The sequence below is a fragment of the Pygoscelis adeliae genome, unplaced genomic scaffold, assembly GCF_000699105.1.
Source record: "Pygoscelis adeliae isolate BGI_AS28 unplaced genomic scaffold, ASM69910v1 Scaffold234, whole genome shotgun sequence".
Taxonomy (NCBI): domain Eukaryota; kingdom Metazoa; phylum Chordata; class Aves; order Sphenisciformes; family Spheniscidae; genus Pygoscelis; species Pygoscelis adeliae.
In genome coordinates this window covers 50,567-63,286 of record NW_008824546.1, presented here as the reverse complement: position 1 = coordinate 63,286, position 12,720 = coordinate 50,567, and the positions used below count along the sequence as shown (strand labels likewise).

General features: G+C 38.9%; 1 protein-coding gene across 1 annotated transcript in view; it reads left to right on the top strand.

Annotated features, from left to right (window-relative positions):
* LOC103915047 (chromosome unknown open reading frame, human C16orf52) overlaps nt 1–12,720 on the top strand; it is a 39,300-nt gene that overhangs the window by 11,386 nt on the left and 15,194 nt on the right. The window contains exon 2 of the mRNA XM_009321792.1: nt 4,135–4,204. Coding sequence (XP_009320067.1) covers nt 4,135–4,204 — 70 coding nt within the window. The remainder of the gene's footprint in view (nt 1–4,134; nt 4,205–12,720) is intronic.

Here is a 12,720-nt window from a genome sequence, read left to right as displayed (position 1 = left end):
GATGACTGAAATCTTTTCACATATCTCGCAGCTCAATCAGAGATTGGGTGGTTACCATCTCATTTATGGGTTCTGCCTCTTCCTCCTCCTGTTCTCATGGTGGCCCTGGTTCATCTTCATCCCTTACTAAATGAGCTGATTTTCTTGTGTATTTGTTCTTGGGTATAGGGGCGACTGATACTGGCACGGGTTGGTTCTCTGGTTCAGCCACAGTGCCTGTCGCTGGGGTTGGAGTAGCTGCGGTGCCTGTCGCTGGGGTTGATCTCTGGATGGTATTCTTAAATAATTGTTTAACCTTAAACAAGACCTGAACCACATTCAGGAGACATAGCAATAGGAACATGCTGGTTTGAACATCCCAAGGATATTCAAAATTCTCAAGAGCTGTTGTAACTAGCCTGAAGGAGAAAAGGAAAGTAAAGGAGTGGGGGAAAGTGTCCTCCCTGTCTCCCCCATAGATTGGTTCCCCAAGGAGAAAAGGTAAAGACTGTAATTATTAATAGTTTCCGAAAGGTGGCTCCCGAGGTATGGAGATGACGGCAATGCCAAGTACAATTACCAGATTAGTCTCACGACCAATAATTTTATCATATTGTAAACCAATAGTGTTACACAGTGCAGCAAAATGATACCCTTGATCCAGCTCCCAGAGGTGATAGACAGCACAGCAGGGAACGTATGCAGCAAGTGAGGTGTTACATAACAGAACTTTGAGAGGAAGCACGACAACTTTGAGAGCAAATTAATCTTCCAAAGTATTATGTGTACTTCTTGGTTTTGCGTACTCAGTTGCTTTTTTATTTGTGAAGTTTGATTCCAGATTGAGTGGTATCTATGGTCTTATAGATGAGCAAGCTATACCCAGCAGGCCACTCCTCCAGAGGTAGTTAATTCCCTGCTCCTTTGAAATAAGTTGTCTAGTACTAAGTGGCAAATTACTGCTGTTCAGTGTTATTCCTCTGCATGTGATAGCTCTTCCTGAGGAATTTTGCTCCACAGTTCTAACAGGAGCTGTAGCTTTGTTGGGATCAGCCTAATGAACTGTCACAGGTGATAGACCAAGCAGTGATTCCCGGCTCCTGCTGAGCTTGAGACCATATTGCCACTGAAATATTTTTCTCTACTTGGAGCACTGACTATACATGGAATAAACCAAAGACCACATCAAGGTACTTGAATGAACTGGTATTTCTGAATAGAATAGAATAGAATAGAATAGAATAGAATAGAATAGAATAGAATAAATAAAGCATCAACAACTTAGAAGAGGGTGTAAACTTGAGTTCCAGCTAGCACTGTTGTTTTAAATGCAGTTGTCTGCTCAAAAAGTAGTGATATGTAAAAATCAGCATGGCATATTACCACTTACTTCTGCCCTTTAGGGCCTGTGCTGAGAAACTGTTAATGTATGGTGCTCCTCTGTGGAGGAATCATGATATAGAGCAATCGTTGTGCTGTCCACTGAAGTAGATACTGTTTTGTTTTGTTTCTTTGATGTATGGATAGTTGGCTTTCCAAAAACTGTCTATAAAAGGGTTCTGGTGATCATTTAAGTACCTTGCAATATACTCAAAACACAGCATGCTTCTCTCAGCTCTTCTCAGTAGAGAATGATGGGACATGATAGGAAGCAATTCTAAAAAATTACGTTTTCCTAATGTTTTTTGTACTGTATCATGTAGTGACTGTGACAGAAGAAGGTATTTGCCCTTTCATGAACCTGTTTGGATTGCATGCTTAGAATACAAAAAAAAAAAGGGGTGATGATACAGAGAATGAAGAGTTATGTACCATCATGCCCTAGAAAGAAGTGACTGCTGAAAAGCAATCTCCAAAGCCATCTGAACATCAGAGTGTTAAAACTAAGTTCTGGAACATAATTTCTAGGAAAACGCTTTCCTTTTTGGTAGATGCCCCAGGTGCGTGAGCAAGGAGGGAAAAGTGGTGCTCTGTGATACATTGCTGATCTGGACAATGAGGGGATTAGGACCTGCTGTAAGGTGCAGGCACTGCTAACAGTACTTGCATTTTAGAGGTGTTGCCAGTGCCTTAAAAACAACAATACAAAACAAAAAAAACCCCAAACAAGTAAGAACTGGTAAGGACTGGCAAAGAATCTAAACCCCAAATAATCCAAATACTCTAACAAGAGCAGTCTGTTAATAGGTGTGCCTGGACTGGGAGTGTCAGTGCCATCTCCAAAATTAACATTTCCATTCCACTTCGTGACTGTAGATGTCTTTCGAGTGGATGTAAAAATCTGACAAAGCAGAGTGCTTGAATTGTGCTTGGGTTCTGTAATTGACCAGACCTTAAGGCACAAGAAAAATTAATAGTAAGGCATTGTTGTAATGAATTAATTTTGTGCTTGCTCAACCACTCAACATTTAAACATATGGAACTATTTTATGTGTAGGAAGAATCTCATGAAAGGGAGCTCTGTCAGCCTGGTTATTTGAGCCTGCCAGAGCAGAGATGAGAGAGCCGATTGTTTTTGTCCATAGAGGAACTGATGTTTTACATCTGCTTTTTAACAAATAAAAATTAATGCTCCTTCTGTTAGGTGAAGATTTTGTTTTTTCTTTAGTGTGTGAAGGTACAAAACTATCAGTTTGCCTCCCACCAAATCCTGTTGAATTCCTCATTCTCTAATTAGTGTTAAAGAATTAGGTAAGAAATACCTGATTTATAGAGTACAGATCTAGGAGCTAGTAACTTGTGTTTTCTTTTCAAATCTAGCATCTGGCACGACTAACTTTGTTGGAAAGTTATTGTGGTAATGCCTCAGCTGCTGCTTCTGTAAAATAGAGGTGGTATCTTCATCACAGAAACCCCTCTGAGTACTAGCAGCAAAGCTTAATTTGATTTTTTTAACACTTTTGTTTCCTATCACAGTTTTACTTTATTGAACAGAGGAAAAAATCTAAGAATAACAGGTATTTCATTTGTCTTTTCTGATAGGTTTTTCCTAAGGTACTTGAGTTTCAGGTATTTGGCATAACTTTTTTTCTTTAAAGTATTTACTTCACAGCAGTATGAACAGTTACTATAGAACTAAATTATATTTGGTATGTGCAGATACAGATCTTGTTTTCTGTCTACCTTATGCTTTACTCAAGAAGTACATAGTTGTAAATCTGCTTTATAGACAGTACAAATTGTGGGAAAGGTGCCTTGTGGAGACTTCAGCTTTGTGGCTTCAAGGACTATCTGCATTTCACTAGTAGTGATGATTTTTAAATCAGCTTAGAGCTGATTTTAGGCATGTGTATTACATTTGTTGACACAATATGACACTGAGGTTAACACAAGAGTTACTTAAGTATATGAATTTTAAAAGTAAGGATTCAATAGTATGTACCGCAAAACACGGATTTAAAACTAACTGAAATAAAAAAAATGGGATTCTGTTAATGGCTGAGGCTTATTAAAAACACTTGTATCGTTTAGTTTCCAACCAGTGCTTTACATGTGAGCAGCATTATGTAAACTCCATTTGTACCTTTGCCAAAGCAAAGAAGATCAGTAGGTCAAACTTTTAAGCTTGACCTACTTTTTTTATAGGTACCTCACAACAACTCAACCTTTTCCCACTTAATTTCTTGCTAGTCCTGAAGCAAAGTAGAGAGAACTAACTTTTCTGGCCTGCTGTACAGTATGTAGGATTTTCATCTTATGCAGTAGTTATCCACCTAGTTCAGGTATCTTTTTTCAGCAACGGTTGGTACCTGTATATTTCAGAAGAGGGTAACTAGAGTGACTCATGGATGAGGAGGAGTGTTGACCTCTGAAGATGTTAAATGCTGCTATTTATTTTAAAATGAAATACAAAATAACTTTTATAGTATGGCAGAACAAATACAATATGGAGGCAGGTTTTTTTCTTGTACAAATTAATTTGGGAAAATTATAAATTATTATAAATTTATAGTCTATAAAATTTTAAAATTTAAAATCAATTTATTATTACATAATTATAAGTGTTTATTGTAATTCACAGTGCCTACAAATTTAGTAATGGACAGTGTCTTTCTTTGAGGGCTATATGCAGGAAAAAAGTTCTATGGTAATTTTGCAGCAATCCCCTTATGTGTGCTTCAGCTGCTCTTCTCAATCTCACTTTTCTTCCCCAAGCCTCCGATTGATGGAGATATACACAGATCTGAAAAACTGGAGATATGGCCAAGAAGAGGATCTGTGCAGGGTAGGTGCCTATTTTAAGGAGAGGGGGAACAAGCTAGAGCATTTGACTGCCAAAGCACTTACATTGGCCTAATTCCATAAGAATCTATATGGAATTAACAGGCGTAGGTTATATCCTTTCTCAGGGTGAAGCTCTTGGTTTCTCCCTATTATATCATATTTGATTTCCTATTTGATGTATTATTTTGTATATTTTTTTTTAAATTTGTAAATTGAATTGATTACAAGAGTTTGGTCTCTCGTGGGTACCTTAGGAAATGTAGTCTCATTGTGATGGATTGTCTGTGGGATGAGCTAATCAAGTATGAAACACTAGTTGCTAAGAGTTAGAGGTTCAAAATTCCACAGAGTATGTAGAGTCTAGTTCCTCTCTTTGAGCAAAACATACTCAGTCTCTTATGTTTGGGTCCTTGAGATGAACTAAAATGCTTCCTTGTGAAGGCATCAAAAGCCTCCCAGGGATTTACTGCAGTATCAGAAGCCAGCATTTCCTATCCATGCAGCGTAGTGCGATAAGCAACAGTTGGCTGCTACCCAAGAGCCTCATGGTAGCTGCAGTTCTGTGCCATAAATTACAAAGTACTTTAGGGTTATTAAGGATAACAGTCTCTCAAGGTGTAATGATTAATAACCCACTTAGATGTTTAAATATTTGTCCAGTTGAAGACAGTTCACATTAGGCCTTGAACTCGACCATGAGCAATTCTTTGTGCAGTTGTTTGGACACTGTGTTGGTAGGGCTGAGCTGTCTCTGAGCTTGGCACATCCAAGAATTTAATAATCAAATGACAGTGTTCATGGGCAGTAAAGTCAAGTAGTTTACTTTTGTAGTGTTCATCATTGAGCCAGCTTCACAGTTTAGTGTTGCAGTTCTTACTCCTGGGTTTCCTGTTCTCTTGCTCTCCAATTATTGTCCAGGTTCTTCTTGCCTTGTTTCCACTTCTCTTCCTGTCACTGCTTCCAGCTATTGGCAGCAATGTAATTTAGTTGTATTTTAAGGAAGAGGTATGGGATCAGAATAAGAGAGAATGGGACAAACTGATTGTTCAGCGTGCCTCAGAACTGCTTTGCTGTGAATACTTCAAAAGAGCTGCCTTGAATCTAGATTCTTCCTACGCTTCTCAAATTGATGGCATATATACTAATGTTATTAGGATGTCTCAATGAAACTGCTTGCTTTCTGCAATAAAATCTTTGTATACATCTGAAATGAGATGGATCCTGACTTCCATGATAGGCAGGACAAATGTACAAGTTAACAGGGAACAGTTTTATCTGTAACTTCATCAGTATGAGCTTAATGCATCAAAAATACACAACCTTTAATTGTAATGTCTTTATACCAAAGCGAAGAAAACTGGTAAGAGGTTGTCATGGACCTCAAGTTTCCTGAAGGTTGACTTTTGTATAGAAGGTGACTTGTTTGACTTGAAAATTTGCTTTAATGTTCGGTCTTCTCTGTACAAAATAGAGATATTATAAATTGCAGTATTAAGAGACATCTTTTCTTAAGCATAGACAGCAACCAACGGTATTCCCACAGTCAGTGGCAGTGTCAGCTCCAGAACTGCCACAGTGGAAGAGTCTGATCTCCTTTCTTGTAGAGGAGAAAATGCACTGCAGCTTCTGTTCCTGTTGATGCAAGGAGCGTTGTAGGCGTTGCATGCTGTGGGGGAAGAGAAGTCACAAGGGTGAAGAAAGAACTTTTTTTTCCTTAGGTTGAATTCCTTTCTGAAACTAATCATGCACCTAAATTCATGTGTTAATGATGTAGTTCTCCATTGTAGAAACTTGTGTGGGAAGAAGCATGTTTCACTTTGTTTTTTAAACCCACACTTAATTCAATTTAAAAACTACGCAACAAGATTGTACAGGAAACCTGAAAAGATTGAATGGCCAAGAATTTCTAATGTGGTCTCATGAATTCTTTCAGTGGAATATTATTGGGTCACTCAGCAATTACAAGAAGCACCCTGAAGCTTAATACATGAAAAATGGTGAAATAGAGTAAAGGCTAGAAGTAGTAGTTGCTATTTTAGAAACAGAAGTCTGTTGACTTATGCCAAATGTAATCTGAAATAAATGCTCTCTGTAAGTATATGTTCAGTAAGATGAAGTTGGTGATAAAACATTTCTTGCCTGTTTATATTGAATCTAAAATTAGAGACAATTCTGTTTCAGAACGTCAGTATAACAACTGTATAAACATATGTTAACAGATATGCTCTTTGGAGCACTATGTAACATCTGATTGCTTTTTAAGAATAGTCCCACTTGTTCAGAAAGGACTGAGCCCTGCTGTTAAGATAAAGTCATATTTTATTTAAGTAAAGCACAAATTCAACTGTTCAGGAGCGGTCTGTTTTCTCTTATTCTAGCCAAAAAAAAGTCTCCAGACTCTTACAGTCTATTTTTGTAGATCCCGATTTGTGATAAGGGAGAAAGTGTTATCACCACACAGACAGTGCCTGTTAATTGCCTAAATAATTCAGGCTTAAATTATACAGGCTTCTAAAACAAGGACTTGCCCTAGCAAAAGGGATAAGAAAGTATAACTTCAGGATAAATCCTGAATATGCTCCTTGCCTTCCTATTTTTCTTTGTTTTTAATGGTGTCGTGTTTTACCCCCAGCCAGCAACTAAGCCCCACCCAGCCACTTGCTCACTCCCCCCTGGTGGGATGGGGGAGAGAATCAGAAGGGTAAAAGTGAGAAAACTCGTGGGTTGAGATAAAGACAGTTTAATAGGTAAAGCAGAAGCCGTGTGTGCAAGCAAAGCAAAACAAGGAATTCATTCACTGCTTCCCATGGGCAGGCAGGTGTTCAGCCATCTCCAGGAAAGCCGGGCTCCATCACGCGTAATGGTTACTTGGGAAGACAAACGCCATCACTCCGAACGTCTCCCCCTTCCTTCTTCTTCCCCCAGCTTTCTATGCTGAGCATGACGCCATATGGTGTGGAATATTCCTGTGGTCAGTTGGGGTCAGCTGTCCTGGCTGTGTCCCCTCCCAGCTTCTTGTGCACCCCCAGCACTCGCTGGTGGGGTGGGGTGAGAAGCAGAAAAGGCCTTGACTCTGTGTCAGCACTGCTCAGCAGTAACGAAAACATCCCTGTGGTATCAACACTGTTTCCAGCACAAATCCAAAACATAGCCCCATACCAGCTACTGTGAAGAAAATTAACTCTATCCCAGCCAAAACCAGCACAGTTGTGATGGGAACAAGTAAATGCCTAAATTTGAGAATGATTACTGCAGAAGAAGGTTAGGGTTTTTTTTCCGATTTGCCTGAGAAGTTAAAGCTTCCTTTTATACTGGGGGGGGAGGGGAGAGCTTAAAATTTTAATCAGCCAGGAAACTATGTGCTGGCTGTCTTTGAGGACAGATTGTATGTAGTTAAGCTATATGTCAGCCTGTCTTTCAGCACATGAAATGTTACTTGTATAGAATAAATTCTTTGTTGGCCCTGTAACCTAATCCCTATTTGAAGAGCAGTTTAACCTGTATTGCCAGTTGTTACAAGCATGTAATACACAGATTTGGCAACAGTTAAAAAGTGCCTTTAGGAATAAAAACTAAGGTTAGGTTTTATTCTACTTGAAATATTACTCTAGTTGCAATGAAATATGTCTTGGGACATTTAGGTGCCATTCTTCAACTGACAAAGGTGCCTTATGGAATAAAGCAAATCTAGTAGACAGAGATAGTATCTTATGATGATGATCCTTATTCGTCCTGAATTTCATTTGATAAAATACGCAAGCAATCTTGAGGGCAGAGCCAGAACCTGAATTTTCTCCCTACCCTTGAATTTCTTTGTCACCAGGCCGTAGAAATTGCTTTTGATTTGTCCTGGTTCTGGCTGGGATAGAGTTAATGTTCTTCCTAGTAGCTGGTACAGTGCTGTGCTTTGGATTTAGTATAAGCATAATGTTGATAACACACCGATGTTTTAGTTGTTGCTAAGCAGTGCTTACACTAGTCAAGGACTTTTCAACTTCCCATGCTCTACCGACTGAGAAGGCTGGAGGTGCACAAGAAGCTGGGAGGGGGCACAGCCAGGACAGCTGACCCCAACTGGCCAAAGGGACATTCCATACCATGGGACGTCATGCTCGGAGCATAAACTGGGGGAAAAGCTGGCTGGGGGGGCTGCTGCTCGAGGACTGGCTGGGCATTGGTCGGTGGGTGGCGAGCAATTGTACTGTGCATCACTTATTTTGTATATTCTTTTATTATTATTATTACTACTATTTTACTTTATTCTATTTCAATTATTAAACCATTCTTATCTCAACCCATGAGTTTTCTCACTTTACTCTTCTGATTCTCTCCCCTGTCCCACTGTGGGGGGAGTGAGTGAGCGGCTGTGTGGTGCTCAGTTGCCGGCTGAGGTTAAATCACAAGAAGATTGTAAACAGGAAGGTTGACAGATATTTCATCTTCATGAATAAAGAGAGAGAGAACAATAGGCTACTTCACTTGGTGTGATTTGAGGGTTTTGGTATATCTGTCCTGATCTGCTTGGACATCTATTAAGTTTGAAACTCAACTGACTTTGTGAAATGGTGCTTTTAGATATGCAGGAGTTAAAAATCGAGAGCTCTGAAGTCCAGTTGTTGCTAGCCCATGAACAGACCCCCTTATAAGGCACCTATGTGGAAGGTGATCCACTACACTGTGAAGATCCGGAATTTCTGTGTTCTTGCTGGTTGCGTTGTGTTTGTACCACATGGCAACCTCTGGTGCTGCCATTACTGACCCAGCCTGGCCACCTCACATTACTGGCTCCTGTAGATGATGGCCAGCCTCAAAGAGCCTGCACATCAACCATACGATCGTGAAGTGATTAGCAGACCATTTCTGAGAAGGTTGGGGTAGAGTTGTGTGATGTATTGGATGAAGAGGTATCATTTTACAGCTCTGTCTGAAGCCAAATATAACTCTTAAAAAGAACACAAGCTCATCAGATGTTAAATGGCAGAACAGCTGTAGGTGTCATAGCTTCTGGTTTTCAACTGAACATACGGCATAAAACTGGTGTAGCTGACTAGAAAAATCACTTTTAAATATTGACACTGCCTTTGATCTTTCTTTTTTTAGGCAGTGAATTTTGTCAACTTTGAATAACTCTATTTTGGTTGGGGGAAAAATGTAAACAACTATGGATTTTTTGTTTGTTTTTTAAGCTAAATAAAACATTAAGTTTTCTTTTTTTTTCTTAAAGTTCTCTCTTTTTTCCATGCCCTTGCCACTTCAGAAATTGTAAAGATTCTAGTCACTGACAACACTATCCTATTGTGAAAAAGCTTATAGTGTCAGAAAATAAACAACGAGAAGGATCCAACTTATTAGTAGATCCTGTTTACCAACATTTAATTAATGCTGTCTTCTGAAGTAGGGAAGAATACCTTCAGCGTGGGCAGATTTCTTGGCTCTGATACATGAGAACACACAGAGCCTTTGTTACGTCCTCAGGGGAGTTGTTCCTGTGTTGTTGCCTGAGGATAGCTCTTTCAGTGTGTGGTGGTCCATGTCTTCTAAAAAAAAAAAAAAAAGGCAAAACAAAATCCAAACATTAAAAAAACCCACCCCAATACACAAGCAGCATGGCATTGAAATGTGTATGTTGGAATTCAGAAATAAACTTGCTTTTTATTGGTCCAAATTTCTGCAATTTAAACATTACTTACAACTCGTATATCATCATGATTGTCATTTGTAGCAATAAACTTTTCTAATATGTGTAAGTCATAAGGATCTTTCCCAATAGATGCCCCCTGATTTTTTTTCTCTTTGGGGGTGGGAGGAGGGAGGGAGAAGACTGCGGTTTTTGTGGAGGGGGGATTTGGTTTGAATTAGGCATGATACAAACACTGAATTGAAAACTTTTGAGACAACTCAGGCACCACATGGTCTTCAGCAGCAAGGCAGACTTTTCTGCTAATATACCACAACTTTTTTAACATTGAGTTTAGACTTTAAAAATGAGAATTCTTCTGTTTAAAAGCCAGTAAGCTTTGGAGTTCTAAAGAGTGCCAAAGATGGTACCTAATAAAATAAATTACCTGGACATTAGATTGTTAAATAGAATTCAATTGGTAGGTTCCTCATAGCTAGCATAAGCTGGGTTTGAAGATAGGGATGTTACCTCACCTGTTGTTGCCAATGTAAGTATTTTTAAGAAAGTCACTTAGTTCCTGACAGAAGGAAGCACCCTTTACATCTCTAGAGCAAGAAGGATGGTGCATTTCAAAGTTGGTTTGAAATGGGGAGAAAATTCTGATTTCAGAGAAGGGGATAAACGGAGTAGAAGAGAAATAGCAGCTTATATAATAACATGCTCTATCTTGCAATATTGATTTGAATTGCTCTTAAAAGATGCACTCTAGCTATAGCAAGGACTTTGCAAGTAGATCTAAGTCTTTATTAAAACTGATCTTTTAACATTGTATAAATACTTTTTAGGTGTTTTGTTTCATACCAATAAATATCCAGTGGGCATATGAATTGATCTTGCATCTGGTCTCATCACAAAGTGAGAAACTCCAAAGCTTTTCTTCCAGGGTTACAATACCTATTAGATGATTTGAGAGACAAATCAGAGTGAATGCCAAAAACGTAAGATCTGGCATACAAAAGACAGGAAAGATAATTCATAATCCCTTTGTTTTGGTCTCCTCTGTTCTGTGCCTTTGCAGTTAATCCTCTGTTATTCTTTTAAGCCTTTCTCTAGATCATCCTTTAACATTCATAAATCTTATTTTAGTAAGTCTGAACTTGGTTGCCTCTTAATCTACTTACTGAACAACATACTGGAACATCCGCAGTAAAAGAATCAATCTGTCATGCCACATCCTGAATACTGTAATTGCATGGTAACCTCGAAGTTATTTTAGCAGCATAAGTGCTAAAGAGCATCTATTCAAACTAGCCCCTATCCCTCACAAAAGAAGTGATTATTTATGTAAGAACAGTAACAGATATGGTATTCTCATACTTGATTGGAAACTGGCAGTTGATCCTATATTATATTTTGATCCTTTTATTTACCCTTTATAGTTATTTAGGTATATTCCAGATATTGTTACGTCCTACAACAATGACCTAAGCAAAAATGTGGAGGAAAGGGTGTTCGAATTGCTTATAGTTACTTAGCTGCAGTTAATTATGTGTATGTGCTATTTTACAGAATGCTCTGATATGACATTATTTGAGGCTGTAAACATTTTTAAATTGCTTTAATGGGTCAATGGCTGAAAATTTATATGAGGACTAACTACTTTTCCTTTTACAAGGCTATAATTCTGAGCAGTTGTAGATACAAAAAAAATTCTGTGAGCTATGCCTGTGGGCATCATTCAGTGGGATCTTATGTACAGAGACCCTGCGATTCTGTTTGACTATTACAACATGGACCATGCCTTTTAGAATCAAGAGGTCTTCCCCAGCGCTGTTAATCCTTTTTTCCTCCCCGGTTTTGAAGTGCTTTGCAAACCAGCAGGGTACTGTTATCTTTTTCCTCTTCACACCAGAGGTGGTGCATATCCTGCAAAAGCATAGCTTTTTCCCTAACCTTCTGCATTGCTTACTCTAAGCACAACTAATCTCCTTGTAAGAGAGGGTACAGGGCCTGATTTCTGATGGAGTTTTACACTGGAATAAGTAGAGCTAACTATATGCAACCTGGAGTGACCTCCCAGGCTATGGTAGGGAAGGATCAGCAGTGTCAGTTCCCTGGATTTCAGGAAAGGCAGAAGGGAGAGTACTCTATTTCCAAGGAACTGATACCTGAAATATAGAATTAATAGAAATTTTCCCCAAAACAAAATACATATAAATAAACCTAAATAAGTCTAAGTCATTCTTTCTTCCCCCTTTGTATGGTAACATCACTTAAAGTGCCCATTGCAGGAAAACAAATTCCATGTGTAAGACTGGGAAACATCCCACTTAAACTGCCAAATTCCTTGGATGACTTTGAAAAATTTTCTTCTTGGAAATACCTCCTCCTTGTTTGTTGTTACGGGCAGTTGCGTTGGAACTATTCTTACCGTGCTCTGTTGTTTGTTCCTCTCAGGAATTCCTCGGCTATGCTTCGCTCACTTTGAAAGCGGTCTTCTGTCAGAGAGGCTTGGTTGCAGGCAAGGAGTAGCAGACAAGTTAAAGGCAAGGTGGCCAAAGTCAACTTGATGGTTATCCTTAACATTGGTACAGGGAATTAGTCTGCCATGACTAAATCACTGCATTCTCTTTAGACCTTTAAAGCTTCCACTTAGATTGGGTAGCAAGCTACAGCTATGCTATAGACAGCTGCAGCCTGTTCCTCCTCTTAGATGGACCTAGACCTTTTTCCATTCAAGTTTATTAATTGGATAGAACTTAGAAACTTTCCAAGAAAAACTTAATTTTCTCCTGTCCTTGTCTGTGGCCCAGTAAGAGTTACAGGGAATGACTTAACTGAGCTGCCCTTATTTTATGTATGTCATTCTCTGGCATGCGACTGTTACCTAACCAGCA